The 17,993-nt window shown below is 47.2% G+C and overlaps 3 protein-coding genes across 9 annotated transcripts in view; all 3 read right to left on the bottom strand.

The window, feature by feature from the left end:
* Positions 1-3,295, bottom strand: part of sertad4 (SERTA domain containing 4) — a 19,293-nt gene extending 15,998 nt beyond the window's left edge. Inside the window, exon 1 of one of the 2 annotated variants that reach the window (XM_088356417.1) lies at positions 2,784-3,295. The gene's annotated coding sequence lies outside the window, so the exon portion shown is untranslated. The remainder of the gene's footprint in view (positions 1-2,783) is intronic. The other variant, XM_088356416.1, reaches the window with a different exon arrangement.
* Positions 3,296-4,177: 882 nt separating this feature from the next.
* Positions 4,178-15,059, bottom strand: syt14a (synaptotagmin XIVa). 4 transcript variants are annotated; one of them, XM_088356413.1, is made up of 10 exons: positions 14,913-15,059; positions 14,767-14,833; positions 13,524-13,629; positions 12,474-12,626; positions 11,856-12,098; positions 8,646-8,917; positions 8,096-8,545; positions 7,800-7,989; positions 7,574-7,630; positions 4,178-6,363 (listed from the first exon to the last, which is right to left on the bottom strand). In XM_088356413.1, exons 3-10 carry the CDS (start codon positions 13,534-13,536, stop codon positions 6,050-6,052), a joined length of 1,692 nt encoding a protein of 563 aa, XP_088212539.1. In that variant the 5' UTR covers positions 13,537-13,629; positions 14,767-14,833; positions 14,913-15,059; the 3' UTR covers positions 4,178-6,049. The 4 variants fall into 4 exon arrangements, with proteins under 4 accessions (XP_088212539.1, XP_088212537.1, XP_088212541.1 ...); XM_088356411.1 differs by having other exon boundaries at positions 13,582-13,629; XM_088356415.1 differs by lacking the exon at positions 14,913-15,059 and adding an exon at positions 12,853-13,090 and having other exon boundaries at positions 13,582-13,629; positions 14,767-14,836.
* sdsl (serine dehydratase-like) lies at positions 14,962-17,791 on the bottom strand. Of its 3 annotated transcripts, none has more exons than XM_088356422.1 (8): positions 17,679-17,791; positions 17,270-17,432; positions 17,167-17,203; positions 16,959-17,098; positions 16,773-16,861; positions 16,270-16,634; positions 16,103-16,189; positions 14,962-15,078 (listed from the first exon to the last, which is right to left on the bottom strand). In XM_088356422.1, the coding sequence occupies exons 2-8, from the start codon at positions 17,414-17,416 to the stop codon at positions 15,068-15,070; spliced, it is 876 nt and encodes a 291-aa protein (XP_088212548.1). In that variant the 5' UTR covers positions 17,417-17,432; positions 17,679-17,791; the 3' UTR covers positions 14,962-15,067. The 3 variants fall into 3 exon arrangements, with proteins under 3 accessions (XP_088212548.1, XP_088212545.1, XP_088212544.1); XM_088356419.1 differs by lacking the exon at positions 14,962-15,078 and adding an exon at positions 15,711-16,032; XM_088356418.1 differs by lacking the exon at positions 14,962-15,078 and adding an exon at positions 15,711-16,032 and having other exon boundaries at positions 17,167-17,432.
* Positions 17,792-17,993: the final 202 nt, after the last annotated feature.

Raw genomic sequence — 17,993 nt, 5'->3', positions numbered from 1 at the left:
TATACAGAGTACATCAATTCAATTGACACGTTCACTTTTCGGTGGGTATATTCTCTGTACGTATATTCTCTCGACACTAATATTTCTCTTGAGCGTATTCCTGTAAGTCAACGGGAATCCCCCGAAAATATATAAAAATGAAAGAAAACATCAATTCTACCGACAGCTACCAAGTTCACTGGAGCCCAAATTGAAAGTTTATTCATTCCACTCGACAAGTGGCTTCCCTCAGGTTAAGAGTTGGGCTGTCATCCTTGACAGCACATGCTGCTTTCAAGCACGTAGAAACAACATGACGCGGGTCAACCTGCTCGTATTTACGTTTCATCACTTGGCCCCGTTCATCGCTCACCTCTCGCAGTCTCGCCTCCCTTGTTCATGGCCTCGTCACTCCTCGCCCGATTACTGCAGTTTTCTTCTGCGTGAGCTCCTCGCTATCAATAACAAAACAAAACTACAACTCCTCCACAATTCTTGCGTCCGTACTATCGCCGCCCATGATGTCACTCCAGTGGTTCCCTGTCCAATATCAAATACCCATCTGCACCTTCAAGGCCAACACTAACCTCAAGCCCGGCATCTCTTTCAGAATGATGGATCTATATTGTAGGTATTCTGATGCAATGAAGCTGCCATAGTTAGTGATCCAAGATGCACACCTCAGATCGAGCAGGGGTCACGGATAGGAAGGAGGGTCCTGACGATTGCCGGTCCTGGAACTTTTCTGACACGCCTCTCGTCGCGGCTGATAGGTGGACACCTACTCCAATATTCGTGCAATGATATGCCTGCTGTATGTGCATTGTGCCCAGCTCGATCACACCAATTGACAAGTGTCATTTGGCAGCTAGCTAATGACAAGAGAAAGTTTGCGCTTTGGGTAGCAGACGCTGGGCTAATAATAACCTCTAGCCTTGGCGTGGGCTCCGAGCTTTGTTTGACAATTCCACGTTGGCCTAGAAATGCAAGGGGGGGGCGACGACAGCAGTGGTTCATTTGCATGAGACAGTAAAAGCCAAATAAGCGTTCACACCTACGGACAACAACTGTACGTACGTATGTTTTGGGAATATTCCAAAAGCCATACGAGTGAGCAATTGGGAATTCTTCACCCAAAAGCCAGCTAATGAGCTATGTCTTGTCACCGTGGGATAGTGGGAACGTAATTTCGATCTCTTTGGCATGCGTAGGAATGGACAATAAAGCAGACTTTGACTTTGAATCTCGGCAGTGTATGAAACTTGAGCCTCTCACGCGTGGCAAAACACCATAGATGGTCGAAAAGGTCTCTTCAGCTAGTTCGTTTAGCTTTCAAATGCCGGAGTGGAGTATTTCTTTTCGAAAAAAGCTGCAACGACGGACTGGGATTCTAAATTGGCCACCACGTGGAATGTGAGCTTTGTTAAAGGGACCAAAATCATTTTAGCATTTGTACTGTCAAATATGCACAGCTGCTCTTTGCGTTTTTCATCTTTAGCAAAAAGGTTTCAGGCATGTTAAATGTTACGCTTGGCTTTGCTACGTCTGGCAAAAGGCCGTCCTGTAAATAGGCATGCGCTGCATGTCTGCTCAGGGCCATGTTTTGAAATGCTGCTCCAGATGTGAGGCTCAGTGTCCTGCTGAGAGAGATGAATAGCTTGGCTTGGGTGCTGCTGGCTACCTACAGGTTGACTTCCTTAATGAGCAGAAGAATCTGCGGAGAGCAAGATATGATTGATGGCGTCACAAGAGAACAAGAAGGAGGGGAACACAGCAAGCGCTTGTGATAGAAACGGAGGGGCGGCTGCACGGGCCGAGACAAGAAATGTGCCACTGGCTTTTGAAAATGACTGCCAGAAAGCCACCATGCAGGGACAGGGAGGGCACTTGCTCCTGTTGGAACCTTCTCAGACTTGTCAATTGAAAGTGGCTATCCCGCCCTCTTCTCTGGAACTTTTTTCCTCCTTTTTCCATCCATCCATCCATCCATCCATCCATCCATCCATCCATCCATCCATCCATCCATCCATCCATCCATCCATCCACTCTAACAGAGTGCATGCTACAGCTTATCTTTAGGAATATGTCTCTTGCGCTGTAGAGCAAAATGATTGAGCAAATGGAGCTGGCCAGCCCTCCACAAAGAGCAAAATGATAGATGTCAAGCAGCGCTCAGGGAATGAAAATGTTTTCAAAGAACCACTGCAGCCAGCTTTGCAAGAGGCAGGATTCAAAACAAGCAAAACAATCAAGTGACACTGGACAGACAGACAGACAGACAGACAGACAGACAGACAGACAGACAGACGCCATGTTTCATGCCCTCAACCAGTCAGTCAGTCAGTCAGTCAGTCAGTCAAGCCACTCATTAACTGACCCAGTTCACACAACTGATCATTCATCAGGAAAGCTATGACAGGTTCATCCACAAGTGGGCACAATCTAGTGCACTAAAAGTATCAACATCAGTCAGCCATTTGCACATTTTTCTCAGAGACTGTCCGCAGCGGTTCAAAGAAATCCTCCAATCTGGCAAGATAGTTGCACTACATTTCCTTGTAGTATGCAGGTACAATGACACTAGGGGCATTCTACTCTATTCTATATCAAAGACCGTATCTGAAACACAATTTAAAACCAATAACAACAAAGCACAAAGATTGCATTGGTTTTGGGATTCTTCCGATAGTAAACACGAGAGAGAAAACAACTTGACATGTCAAGCTCTATTGTATTGCAATGACAGCTTCGTGATTGACCGATAAATATGCAGGGCATCAAATCATTCAATTCCATTAGTTTACCTGAGTTGAATTCCCTTGGTATCTGCCTCCACAATTGCTTTTCAGGTGGACATGAAATCCCAGCGCAGCAATTTATAAAAAAAAAAAAAAAAAAAAAAAAAAAACGGAAAAAACCCGCAAAAGTAAACAAAATGTGTATGCGTTGTTTCCAGACTGGACAGAAAACAGGAATTATGTCGAGACGCGCGTTTCCACACGCCAAGAGAATCCTCGCGCGCCGTCCGTCCGTCCGTCCGTCCGTCCAAAAGGTGTTTTCCGTTTCCTTCAATAAGCGGGCACTAATTAGTCATTGCGTCCATAGAGAACATGCAAAGACGTGGGCCAGCGCTGCTGATGTCTGGGCTGGCTGGCTGGCTGGTTGGTTGGCTGGCTGGTTGGCTGGCTGGCTGGCTGGCTGGCGAGTTGGCTGGCTGGCTGGCTGTCTCTTCTTGTGGCTGTGCAGACAGAGAGAGGAAAGGAAAAACAACACGTAGCCGCGTCGCAGTCGCATCTCCTCAAGTCAACTGCTGCTGTGAGGCGTTCAAGGACACCTCGTAATTTATCACACTGGTCAGATGGGAGACCCGAAGAAATTAAGAGGATGCTGACTTGTCTTTTTTTGTCCTCTTGTTGTTGTTGTTGTGTTTATAAAGTTTAAAGCCATAGATGAAAACAATTTATGCTCATCACGTTCGGTGGATTACATGGAACGGGCACTGGATCTTTATTATTATTGTTATAGAAGTAGTATTTTCTTTATTTCCAACACCACGTAGAGGTATTGTAGCACCACTTTTTTGACGGGTGCGGTTGCAAGGATGCGACCGACAAAAAAAGAGGGGAGGGAGCCAGCCCCTCTCTCTCTCGCTCGCTCTCTCTCTCTCTCTCTCTCTCTCTCTCTCATCTGTTGTGCATTTCCCCTTTGATTCCGCAAGCAGCCGCTGAATGTTATTTTCCAGCATTTCTTCCCCGAAGCGTTTTGCTCCGTGTTCAGCTGTGGAATGTGATTCTAACCCCCAAAGAACCTCTGATCTTGGGTTCTCTTTTTTCTGATCAAGGTGAATGTTGTTGTTGTTTTTTTTGACGTCTGCCAAAATTACAAGATTTGTCTAGAATCAAACAGACCAATCCATAGACACACACGTCACGTGCTTATCATTTGCAGAGATTTATGATAACAGAAGTCACAATGATAAAGAATGTGTCTCTGGGCCCAAAGCGTGACCAAATTTGCCGTAATTAATCTTGTGTTGTTGGTTGATTTTAATAGCAAAAGTTGTCAAATCATATAAATTGCAATGAAATAATGAGCCAAACGAATTAAGCCAAGTGAAATGGCTGCTCCACCTGTTGGTTGCTTGCTGCTGATGCAGTGTAAGAGCGGCATGGCGAAGAAAAACATGGCAACCTCTCTCTCACCTTTTTCCCCTCAGTTTTATCAAAAACAGTTCAAAGTGTTTGTTTGTTTGTTTGTTTGTTTGTTTGTTTGTTTGTTTGTTTGTTTGTTTGTTTGTTTGTGTGCAAACAAATGACATCCATCAAGAATAAGAAATGAATTACATTTGTAGGTACAAGTACATGAAGACCATATATAGTATCTATATCCACATCACAGGTTAAGAAAGAAAAAGGCACCGAGCGATGCCCTTCTGCAGCGTTTGATGAGGTGACAAAGAACAGTCAACGACTGCTATGGTGTCAACATGAGCTTAAGTTCTGTGCCATCGGTGCTTCTGTTGTCACGGTTTGTGCTAGATGTGCTTCAATTTGTAGGGAGGATCAACATGACAGGCTTCCACCTCACTCTGGAAGAGGTGTACAAAATTTGAACTACTGTCCAAAAACGATGAAATCACAAACGAGCGATCTTATCAAATAAATGGCAGCAGCACCGCAGAAGAGAGTCATTAATAAATGTCTTTGTACATTTTCCTCCCCATTATAATTGATACAAAAAGAGATAGAAAACATTGAGTCCGCAGAAAGGACACAGTATACAAACAATCAAGAAGTGCCTTATTATTTTGTGAAGACCCAAAAGTCAAATTTGATCTGGCTCTGTAGCAGTGGTTCTTAACCTAACCTGGCTTCGATCAAACCATCGATCAGGGGTTCGACAGAGCCCCCGCTGAGGAGGTCCGAACAAACCTGTTTTATCGCGTCGCTTCTGATTTGCCAGTATGTCATTTGTTGCCAGTTCATGCATTGTGTTGGTTTTGTTCTTTGAACAAGGTGACGTTCATGCACAGCTCATTTTGTGCATTCGGAAGGAACATCTATGTCTTGAATTTAAAAAAAATATTCTTTCACTCACCAGGGGTTCGGTGAATGCGCATATGAAACGAGTGGGGTTTGGTACCTCCGACAAGGTTAAGAACCACTGCTCTGTAGTCTACCTTTCAACACATTTCCCAACACGCACGAAACTGCACAGAGCACAAGCACGGAACTCCAAAGATGATTGTGCACAATACATGAGGGGAGAAAGTGGCCCGCTTTGAATTTTCTTCATATTGCAGCTTGAGGAATGATGCAGCACACTTGTTTGTTTCTGATTTGGCTTCCACACCCACAAGGCAAGCAGCAAAGCAGCAAAGCAGCAAAGCAGCAAAGCAGCAAAGCAGCAAAGCAGCAAAGCAGCAAAGCAGCAAAGCAGCAAAGCAGCAAAGCAGCAAAGCAGCAAAGCAGCAAAGCAGCAAAGCAGCAAAGCAGCAAAGCAGCAAAGCAGCAAAGCACCCAAAGCACCCAAAGCACCCAAAGCACCCAAAGCACCCAAAGCACCCAAAGCACCCAAAGCACCCAAAGCACCCAAAGCACCCAAAGCACCCAAAGCACCCAAAGCACCCAAAGCACCCAAAGCACCCAAAGCACCCAAAGCACCCAAAGCAGCAAAGCATAGCACCACACTTGGCACCACTAAGGATGGAAGCTGTCGCCTTCCTTCCAACAGGTGCACTTCCATAAAGCAATGGAAACAAGTTGGAAATTGTTATCCACATAGGATTTCTTCGCTTTTCAATCAATTGCCAATGAAAATTTACAAAAATCTTTGATGATGAAAGATTGAACTCAGAGTTCAGACACGGTGCTCAACGTTGTCGCTTTTGTGTTCTCTGAGCACAGTAGATTCTTTCTGTGCTTCCAGCTTGCATTGAATTGAATTGAATTGAAATTGACAAGTGTGGGGCGGTTCCATTTGTTAGCGTATTTGCTAGCCAGGTCAGGTGACAAGAACAGGTAACCCTCGTGCTCTTCTTGCGTACGTTGTTGCGGCGCGCGGCCGGCCGTTAGGTCTCTAACAGACTATGCCAGCGGCAAATCTGCTGTCCTTTGGACTCTTTCATCAAAGTCCAGTGGCTGAGCTCTTCCTCTCCGGAGCTGTTGAGCCCAAGCGAGATCCAGCCGATCATCTCCTTCCGTTTCATGCTGCGTTTGTTGTAGACGGAGAGGATGAGCGTTACGTCCGATAGCTGGAAAAGGGCAACCTGGAAGACAAAGGTCTCTTTGTAGGTTGGGTTGGGTTGGCCTCGACAGATGGATGTTTTGCACTTGGACATCTCGTGGCCCATGGAGTTCAGTAGGGTCAGCTTAACGTAGGTGTCTGAACGAGAAAGCAAAAGAGCTCCAATTAGAGCAGGCAGGCGGGCGGGCTCAGGCAGGCAGGCAGCCAGGCAGGCAGGCAGGCAGGCAGGCAGCCAGCCAGCCAGCCAGCCAGCCAGCCAGCCAGCCAGCCAGCCAGCCAGCCAGCCAGCCAGCCAGCCAGCCAGCCAGCCAGCCAGGCAGCCACGCAGGCAGCCACGCAGGCAGGCAGACGTCATTTGTCTACAAGCAAACATTTCATGCAAAATGATGTCATGAAGTCTCTCAATTGCCTGAATCAAATGACAAATACTTGCTCCCAGTAATGGCTCCCGGTTATTTGCGTATAGGATCTTTTTCTCCTGCTCCAACGCAAAGTGTTCCTCATAGTAGAGACAAGGAGCTCAAAGGGCACAAGAAGCCTTTCTTCGGTCTTGTTGCTATGCAACTGTCGAAGCTCAACATACTTTTCATGCTAAAAGGGGCCAGAAAAAGCCACCGACATGGATGAGGAAAATGATTCCGTAACGATGGCAATAGTGGTGACAGGTCTGTCGTGTTTTTTAAATTCAGGTCAACAAGCAAATAAAGATATTCTGTGTGGCTTGCCAGGTGAAAAATAGGCCGCGCATCGGAATAAAGGCAAATGAGGCAGGAATGAAGGTAAAGGAGGGAATGGCAATGGCTCGGAGAGACTTTGGCCCCTCGCCGACAAGTTAACAATAATCATCCGTCTAGGATGGAATCAAGAGAATGACTAGCTCGCTCGCTCGCTTGGGCTTTCATACTGTTGAGTGGCAGCTGCCTTTCAATCCCTCCCTCGCAGCCTTCCAAGATACTTTCAGTGGCTCTCTTTGACATAAAAGCACTGAAAATAGCCTCGATTTCTTTTTTGACAGCTGCTGAATGGCGCAAGCGGTCAGCCACGGACGGACGGACGGCACTTTGCTATTGTTGGGAATGAGAGGAGAGGGAGGGAGGGGCTGATCATGCTAATGTTTTGCAAGAGGGGAAACATGCGAGGATTTCAGGCACAGGTGAGGGAGGGAGGGAGGGAGGACACATGCAAGGAAGCACTCAGCTTTCAAAAGAGATCATGGACGAACGAGCGAGCCGGTCAAAATGGAGTTCAATCATTCAAACATGTGGACGCACTTCAATTTGTTCTCCGTCCATGAAGACAGATTGAAAGGCGTGTCACCTGAAGCAGGGCTAGCTCGGTCGCCACTCACCTCTGATAATATAAACCTGTCCACCTATCAAGTGCTTGAGACAACAGAACAGTCCGTCTGACAACAAGGGTTGGGCAGCAGTAAGAAAAACAGCAAACCAAAGCATCAAATAGGATGACAACGTCGGAAGCAAAGACACAAGATGCCCGATGCAAGGGAAGAAAAAGACGGGCGGGACCAGAGGATCTTTCAACATGCTGGCCCGATGAAAAATGCCAATACTTACTGGGTGGCTTATTGCTCGCCAGGTTCTTGAAATGAATGCCCTTGATGACTTCCACAGAGAGATGTCCGGTGGTGGCGTTGTACACCAGGCCCAGCAGGATTTCCGGGGTGGAACTTGGACTGAGCGACGGGAAGGACGAGGCGCTTTCGCTGCAGGTCGTATCCGAGAGAGTCGTTTGGGAGTCGGCGCCCTGCGAGTTTTACACCTTGTTAAGTCTCGGTCGGGGGCTCATTGTCCCAACTGGGCGAGGCTTTCCAAAACGATTCCAGATGAGCCCGGTCGGCTTTTGTACTTACTCGGTAGGTGCGGCACGCATCGAGAGTGACCGGCACGGCCATTTTCCCCTGGAGGTTGAGCTTGGTGAGATAAAAGACATTTTGGCCCAGCACCTTCTCTTTCTTCATCCTGCGCATACTGTAAAGGCGAAATCGGATGGCGTAGTTGCCGATCATCTCGGACTCCATGTGGCAAAAGTGGAAGGTCTCTGTGAAGAGAGGGCACGGGCCTCTCTGGATAGCGCTTTTTGCCCGCTGTTTCTTTGTGGGCAGCAGCACCAGGTGGACCTGCCAGGAGATGTTGCCCGTGTGTTTTAGAGCGGGCAGGTCCGTAATGGCCACGATGGTCACCGCCAGCTGCTGCTCCTCCGGATCGTAGTCAAACACCACGTCCAGAGTCCCGTACTTTGCAGCCTGATCCGCTCGGTAGGCTTTGGGGAGCCGTGCTGCTGAACCGCGGCCTGACGTCTCCTGAAGGGACACGGAGATGACATCACGCCTGGCCTGGTCAAGCCAGGCCTGGCCTGGCCGGCCTCATTGCATTTACTCGCATATGTACGTCAGCATTTACCTCCGGACTGAGGACAGCCGTACTGTCACTCGGTACGTCCTCCTCGTAGCCCTTGTTGAGATGACTTTCCGTCTCGTGTCCGTCGCTTCCCTCACTGGGACATTTGCGAAAGGAAAGGCGGGGGCTCCCGCTGGTCAGCGACAGATCGCACTTGGCGTCGCCCAGCTCCGACAGCGTGTAAGACATCCTGGGAGAGCCGTTTTCATCCTGATATGGCGGCGGTTGGAGTTCGTCCAGGGGGGGTGTCCGCCTCATCCTCTGGATGCAGTTTGCTGGTGGAGTCACAAACATTACTTTGAGTCAGTGGACAATTGTCCACACTTGACGACGTACACGGGCTATAGTGCCCCACCGGATGATGTCTTTGGGTGACGTGTGTGTGCGCGTGTGTGTGGCACAATCAACAAGTGTTTGGAACTCAAGAGACTGAATCTGCTTTGGAAAATGCCAACAGAGTGTGCAAGTTTAGCTCAGGACCTATTCTCTAAATGTTACATGGGACACGCACGTCATCGGTCACCATTTGTCTCGGACCCGCTGTGCAAGTTCATTTTACGATTAAAGTGTGACACATTTTCCAACTGGACCATGTCTCATAAGTTTTCTCAGTAATTTATCTTTTATTACTTTTGAGAGATTCAAGTTATTGCTGTGACAACTGTGATTTCTTTCATTACCAGCGGGAGATGAACACTTTTGTCTACGTGTGTATACAATAATATTTCATCTTTCTTATCATTTAATTAAAACGAAGGCAATGAAAAATGACATGCTGGGCGTTTGCCTCACACTCGCAAAGAAGAAAAACAACAAATCTTGAAGAACATTCTCAAACCTATTTTCATTGTCCAATTTGGATTTGGACAACTTGAACAGCTGACACTGTAATACTCCCATCGGGACCCTTGCAGAAAAGAGGGGGGGGGGGGAAGCAGCCTCTGTTTCCAAACTTTTAGAAAAAGCTTGCCGACTTCTTGTTTCTAGCTCTCTCTGAAATTCTTGGAACTCTCAGTCTCGCGTCAGACAGTGAGACGTCAGCTCAAAGTGGCACATACGTCTCAGCAGCAGATATGCTGCACCGTGCCGAGGCAAAGGAGTCTTGACTAAGTGTCATTGAGGGCTTGATAAAAGAAGCAAAACAATTTGGAACATTTTCTGAGAGGGGCGGAGGCTGGATTTGATGGAAGCTGCCGCGTAAAGGCGTCACTCACTTTTTCCTGCACCCTGCTAATTGGAATCCACATTCCTTCTCATAGATTGAGGAACCAACAGAACACTACAAAAATGAATAGTGTATGATTGCGTTTGCCAGAAGAAGCACACAATCAAATGTGTTGTATTTTTCACACTTTTCAAGCCTCATTCAATAGATTTGGTTTTTATTCCAATTTAACAATCTATGGTGGTGATTTCCACACTCAGCTCCAAACGATTTGTCTCCTGCCAGCTCTGTGACATGTAGTGTAACAAGCATGAGCCCCTCTTTTCTTTGGTTGTTTTTCTCGCTTTCCCCCTCGGAGAATGGCGAGCAATTAGGCGCACTTGGGAGCGAAAGCTAATCAGCGCCCAGACGGAAGAAAGCGTCCAAAGCGTCCAGGCCAGGCCAGGCCAGGCCAGGCCAGGCCAGGCCAGGCCAGGCCAGGCCAGGCCAGGCCAGGCCAGGCCAGGCCAGGCCAGGCCAGGCGCCACTTGGAAAGCGTCACATCCTTCAATGGAAACACCACAAAATGCTGGAGTTGTTGCAAAGAAAAAGAAAAGTGATTGTTGAAGTTTGATGACGCATTGTCATCATTTGACAAGTTCATTTTGTGGCCATCATCCATATCGGTACGTCGTTTTTCCATCAGTAGACGCTTAATGGCTGGCTCAGTGCGCACATTATGAGTAAGCAGCTGATTTTTGGAGGAGGCGTCACGTGGCGTTCCTGTTAATGGACCATTAATCAGTAATTACTTGTCCTTTAGCAAAGACTCACTGATTAGCTCCTCTGGTGACAATACAAGGAATCACTACACAGGAAATTAGAGACGGAAATGACACCATGCACATCTCCTCCAACAAAGTCAATCGGGAAAGTGTGTTTGTATTGTCGTCACATTTAGGGAGCTGTGAAATCACTAAAAATCAACACCAATCGTTTCATCTCATTCAGATGCTACCGAAGCTATCACGAGCAAATATTCATTAGCCGTCCTTATTCCACCATCAAAAATACATTTTGCAGTTGTTTCAGTATGAATTACAATTTGTCATCCTTTGTCAGGGAAGGAAGGAAGGAAGGGAGGGAGGGAGGGAGGGAGGAAGGACGGAAGGACGGAAGGAAGGACGGAAGGAAGGACGGAAGGAAGGACGGAAGGAAGGACGGAAGGAAGGAAGGAAGGAAGGAAGGAAGGAAGGAAGGAAGGAAGGAAGGAAGGAAGGAAGGAAGGAAGGAAGGAAGGAAGGAAGGAAGGAAGGAAGGAAGGAAGGAACCAAGGCATGACACAAAGTACTATTCATAATTCAGCAGCATATTCCAACAAGGCTTTAAATAGATTGCCCTAGACGTCGTCGGTTCAGTCTTTCTTATATAACGGGAAGGTAGTTGAGAGCCCGTGCAGTCGTTTCAAATGTAGAAACAGCTTCCTTTTCGGGGTTGCGGCATAACAGTGTCATCGAAAGCATCTGACATTTGTACAGCCATATACTTCAAACTTAAATAATATTCCATAATCCAGAGCTGGACAGAATATTTTTTTCGACAGACACAAAATCATGAAACAGGCTTGGACAAACATTATTATTATGATGATGATGATGATGACGAAACATTTGAAGAATTTGACCATAGGGACAAGTTCAACCAATGTTGAACAATGAAATAAGCAAGTTAAGACTGTAAAGTGCCACAGGTAAGTAAGTAAATAAATGCAGGGAACAAACAGACTCGTGCAAATAGGCGAGAAGCGCTTCACATGTGAATAAGTCCAAAGCCCGTTTTTGCGGAGCCGTGAAAAAAGAAGAAAGAAAACACGACGCGCTATGCAGACAGTTGACCGTTTCATAAGCCTCCCACGGAGAGTGTGCTGAACGAGAGCTCCACTTTGATGCCCTCTCCAAGTCCACTGTGTCTAAACTTTCTTTGCAAGTTGTGAACCGGACTGAAAAAACTCTGGATGAATGATGAAAGTGAATGCTGTCGATGGATTCGGCGCACAGAAGTGTGCTTACCTACATCAGCTGAGGCGTCACTGCTGTAGCCGTCATAATGGGCCATCAGGGGACTGTACTTGTGGCGCTTCTCCCACCTGAAGCGTCCCGCGTGTTTGCCGCACACCTTGGCTCCTCCTCCTCTGAGACCTTGGGCCCGGCTCACTGCTTCTTGATACTGACCCATCACTTCGTCCTCGCTGTCTGATGATGAGGATGATGATGAGGAGGAGGCGTGCTGGTCGGCGTCAGTGTAAACCTTTTCTGTTGGCAGGAAAACAATGCAAACTGTTATCCAAACAAATGCAGCTGGTGAGTTTCCATGTTGTCTGATGACATGGAAGCTTCATTTGGTTTTGTTCCTTGTTTGACATTTTGCCTCTTAATTCATATTGCACAAATCCAATATGAATCCAAAGTCTGTGTGGGGCTGCATTTTTTGGACTTTATCTTTAGTGGGCACTTGAGAGGATTGTGCCATTTATTTCCTGATGGTAGAACGGCCACAAGAGGGCATCAATACCTTGGAACAAGGCCGCTATTTCTACTCCCTAAGTACACGAATTTAGTGACATGCTGTCCTAGCTGAGATTTTAAAGTCATGGCAGAAAAGCAATCCACCTGGCCATGGAGGTTCACCTTGCAATTGTGGGCTTTTCCTCAAGTCATCAAGGCACTGAAGGCTCCTTGCGTTCTCCAGCGTCAACTTGTTGTTGAGGTACCAGAAGAGAAGGGTCATGAGGATAATAAAGAGCCCGATGGCTGTCAGAAATCCAAGCACCTCCGGTGAGACTATGAAACACAGCAAACGTCCATTTCAAGGGTGCAACCACAACGAACATTCCATAGCTGCGGTGTATTGGAATGCGGCGGAGAAAAATGTGAAATTCAGGGCAAACGGAGTTGCACTCAAGTTAAGAGACGGTTGTCAGCCTTTGGGCTCCATTGTCCATGATGTCTTATCTGCATGGAGACTGTTGCCATGATGAATATCAAAACGGGGAAACGTGGCACTCACAGACGCCCACATTCTCCACAGGCAGGCAGGCATGCAGGCAGCCAGGCAGGCAGCCAGGCAGGCAGCCACAAAGGCAGGCAGGCAGGCAGGCAGGCAGGCAGGCAGGCAGGCAGGCAGGCAGGCAGGCAGGCAGGCAGGCAGGCAGGCAGGCAGGCAGGCAGGCAGCCAGGCCTGAGCACTGTCACCAGCACACACTCCCACGCGTGTTCAGAGAACAATTGCGCACCCTGCTACTGCACTGATTAAACAAACACGCAACAGACTGAAAAGCACCCAAACTACAACACAACAAAGTTGAAGAAGTCACCAAGAACAAAAAAAGAAAGGACATCCTGGCACGACTACAACTTTGACAAACGGTTCAAACATGTGGGGCTATGTGGGGCTATGGAAAACCCAGAAATGCAATTGCTCCACATAATGTGGCCAACGCAGGGAAATTTCAGCTCCAGAGTTTTTCCAAAATCAGTTGAAAGCAGTTAACAGCGAATCTAATGCAACGTTTCGGACGCTGTCGCTCATTTTTCTTGACTTGAGTCCATGAACCGGCCAATAATGACTCACGTTTGGTACATGGCATGACAAAAGAGCACAATCAGAGGCCACCACAATGACAAGGACAATCAAGATGAATATGATCAAATGGAACGCTTAGTCATTGTAGTACGTACAGGAAAAAATCATGGCTGAGCTGAAGTTTGGGCTCAAAGCTGGACTCCACTGCCCTACCTTTTCGGACGCAGATCAACTCATGTACTCCACAGCTCCGCTCGCCCCCTGGAAAGACAACGCATTTCAATGAGCCCCCAAGACATGAGGATGATGATGATGATGATGATAACAGAACAAATGTGACAGTGAAGGAGAGAGGACAGTAAGAGTGCTTATGACCTCCAACACAACGACGGAAAAACTGCCCCAGCTTGCCAATGTCACATGACCAAAGTGAGAAAAGACGTGAGCCCTAAGTGGTTGCATTCAGTACATTTCTCATCCACGCATTGGTGACGTTTGAGCTAACGAGGTCTTTTCCACCTCACGTGAGGCTGGAATGCTTTTTGGCACCAAACTAGAAATGAGCAGTGCTGGTGCACGACACCAAATTGGACGGACAGGACATTGTACAAGCCGTCGTAGACCTCAGTTCCATCCTACCGAGCAGTGTCTGTAATTCTTTCAGTTAGTCACACTTGTGAGTCTCAGAGCTGTGCGGCAGGGGATCAGCCTACAGGTTGAACTTTCAGATAGCCTTCATGTCTTCCACTCTTGCGTGACACAGCTACACAAGGCAAGGCAAGGCAGCTGTAACTGTAATGCTTCAGTGTCATCTAATACTGTATTTGTTTTGTCAATGTAACAAAAATAGAGCTAGCCTTTCACTATTTTTTTTCAAAGGGGCACAATTCCATCGTCTCAATTCCAAGACCCGATAATATGCGGGATAATCGTGGAAAGACGACACAAATAATTCGAACCAATATTGTGTCTTTGAAGATGAAATCGAACAGCAGAACTATCTCATCGAGCAAAAACCCTACGACCATTCTATGATTACAAAGTGGATCGTTCCTTTTCAATGGGCTTCCGTGGCCTCATTTTAGTGCCGTTTCGCCAGCTGCTCAAATAAACACCATAGCTGCTGCGTTCAAGCCACAAAGTTACGTAGAAACGAAGGGATGGCCAATATTGAGATTTGCAATACATGGCAAGAAATCACAGCGGAGCTGTCCTTTCAGCACCCACATCATGAGCCTGGACTCCGCGCAAAACACTGCTTAGCAATGAAACTTCATTCAACCAAGCGGTTATTATTTTGCTGAAGCTAGCTTTTAACCATAACAAGTTCCACATGGCAGCTATTGATGGCAGCGGCGGGGAATCGAGAAAGAAGAGAGACGCTTTACGCCGACTTACCGTCAATCGCCATGATGTTGTGTTTTGGATTCAACCAAATCAGGCGGCGAAGACGGGGGGGGAATCACTGCAAGAGAGAGAATCGGGGTGTTGGTTTAGTCACTTGTGAAAATCCCGGGGGAGGGAACGAAACATAACGTGCCAACCTGATTTGAACAGACTTAATGGCAGCGAGCACAGGTTGGCTGGACGTTCGATTCTTGAAAAAAAAAAAGTCTTGAATGTTGATGTTCGTTCTTACCGTCGGTGTTAGGGACCGTCCACAATTTACATGACCTCACGTGAGACAAATCATCATACATCAAATGACTCCTATGAATTCAAATGGCAATTGATCACACACGGATTACAAATGGTTGCAAAGGAAGCCAACAGCTTCGTCATTCTTGAGAACAAACTAGTCCGAAACGAACCCTAACCATGAGTCACTGAGCCCCCGCTTGAGAACAAACTAGTCGGAAACGGACCCTAACCATGAGTCACTGAGCCCCGCCCCGCGCCGCCCCGCCCCGCCCCGCCGTTAAATCAGCAGGACGCTCCCTCCACTCTCCTCATGTGAAATCACATTCATCACAGTTACAGGCAGAAAATGAACATACAAGATGAATCCTTGTATACAATACAGTACATAACCAAATTCCTTGTCTTCTTCCCATCTGAAAATGATTCTGAAAGTGGTGATGGAGGCACAGTGACTCAATCATTACATAATAAGACAGACACTCAAGCCATCTTGATTACATTGGGAACACAATGCTTAGCGACAAGCATTCCAGAAAATGATCAATCATGTCAAGGGTTGTTATTTTCGCTCAGGCAGGGCTATTCATATTCTAGTGCCGTTAAAAAGAACACCAAAGCAGGAAAGTCAAAACGCGTGTACTATTTCTCTGATCAACTGCAAAAGGATTTCATGGGGCAGAATAATGGACAGCGACGCCACCTAGCGGGTAACCATGATAATTGAACTTTTATTGGACCCCATTCCATTGTCCCCAAATCGACGTTTGGTTCAGTGATATCGTCAAATATTGGATCATCTTTCATACGGCTCTCATTAAATTGCCTTTGAAACAAAATGTAATCAAAGCATTTTAAACGGTACATTTTTAGGGGGAAACAATCACTGCTCTGCATGTTTCTGATGCACACAAAATTTTGACTTTTTCTGCAACTTTTGTTTCAGTTGAGAGAGTTGCTCCGCATTGACGTTGCAGCCGCCACACACTATTACCAGCAGGGGGCGCAAGAGAGCCGGTAGACGACCTAAAACGTGAGGGGACACAAGCAAGTACATGTGCGCTTCAGCTCTCGGGAAAGTCAAGAGTGAACTAACCTTCAGCCTGTAATCGGTGCACAAGTCGGCTGTAGACTGCTGCCAGTGTGGCGCCACATGCCATTTCCACCAGGACACGCTCGTCATCTAAGAAACAAGTTTCACCTTCTTTGTGGTGTACTTGAACAAAATGACAGACAGACCCCTTGAAAAGATCAACGACTCACCCAGGAATGTTTCCACGGCATGAAGAGCCTGCTGGTCAGTCACCACTTGAGAAATGATCGTGACCTCTTGGCTCTGACCGTATTCGAAGGCTTTCGCACAAACTCGCTTTGCACCGAGACTTTTGGCTTCACTGGTGATGTCATCCAAGGTAACCATCCTTCCGGCCTTAAGTGATGCGTTGAAACAATCTGCGCCGAGCGTTTCCATGGCGATGATGGGCACGTCCATCCAGCCTACGTCCTTCAGGCCCTGGACCACCCCGCAGAGGAGCCCCCCTCCGCCCACTGATAGCAGCACCGCTCCAGGCTTGACATCTGGACCCAACGTGGCTGCGGCCTCTGCCATCAGACTAGAATGGCCCTTCCTGCAGGCAGGCAGGCAGGCAGGCAGGCAGGCAGGCAGGCAGGGGGAAGACGATTGGAAAGATTTAGAGCAGCGACTCGAGTGCCGAATAAGACCTTCCTACCTACCTACCTACCTACCTACCTACCTACCTACCTACCATATCAAGGGATGATCAAAGGGAGGCACGTAGGAGAAGCCCTCCGTTTCCACTAGTCGGAGAGCCTCGGCGTTTGCATCATCCCAAACCTGCGTACAGTGGCTTTTCCTTTTCATCGTACCATTGACTAGATTCAATAATGCAACCCAAAGAGCCTGTTGAGGTCCAAATAGTAAAGGGTTTGACCTTGCCCACAATCTTGACAAGAGCACCTTGATCCTCCAGTCTCTGGACAACAAAATGAGGCGTCGACGAGGGAACTATGACGGTGGCCGGCACACCCATTTTTCGGGTGGCGTAGGCGGCCGCCATCCCGGCATTTCCACCTGAAAGAAGAAATCGTGGGACACAACTACGGTACCGCTATTGAAAATATGCGGAGGCTCTCGGAAACCTGAGGAGCAGACGAATCCTTTGGACTGCGACTTGAGCTGCAGGGGGGGGGGGAAGCAAGATGAGAGGGAAATTCCCAAATAGATGCAAGGTGCGTAGTATACCTGTTGGCACAAGTAGCCAATGCCACGAATCTTGAAAGAACCAGAGGGCTGGCAATTCTCCATTTTCAGATACACCGTGGTTCCCACATGTTTGGACATTGCAGCACTCTCAAGCAAGGGCGTGTTGATGTGGAACTGTTCAGCCATGATGCCACAGCTTGCACTGCACTCAAAAGTGATACCATTGTTTTCCAATTCATTCAAACGTTTCGTCTAGTGCAGGCAAACTGCATCTGACCCGCCCTCTTCTTTTTTTTCCTTTTTTTTTTTTATCACATCCGTTATGGTGCTTTGATGGCTTTGCAGACCGACACTTGACAGTTGACAACTTGAGACGAGTGGAGCAATTGAAAAGGTAAACGTCATTGGAGGCGATTGCAGAAGCCAGGTCGGAAACCTGGCGACTTACCACAATATTACGTTTTGCAGCAAATCTGCAAAGACCTTTGGATCTGCCGCTCGCTGCAAGACAACTGCAGCTTTCTTTGGCTTTGGCTTTCTTCTTCTTTTACTTTACCGGCCGATTACTTTATTCTCTTTGGTGCATACCGACACCTAGAGGACAGGAGCGTATGAAAGGACTTGGCGGCTCTGTATCAAATAATTAATAAATAAATAAATAAATAAATAAATAAATAAATAAATAAATAAATAAATAAATAAATAAATAAATCCATCCATCCACACATAAATAATTCAATCAATCAGCCTTGCAGTCACATAG

This window comes from Syngnathus floridae, chromosome 16, assembly GCF_059516105.1.
Source record: "Syngnathus floridae isolate MCC-2025c chromosome 16, RoL_Sflo_1.0, whole genome shotgun sequence".
NCBI classification, from domain to species: domain Eukaryota; kingdom Metazoa; phylum Chordata; class Actinopteri; order Syngnathiformes; family Syngnathidae; genus Syngnathus; species Syngnathus floridae.
The sequence above is the reverse complement of the archived record's forward strand: the minus strand, read 5'-3'. Positions and strand labels throughout refer to the sequence as shown.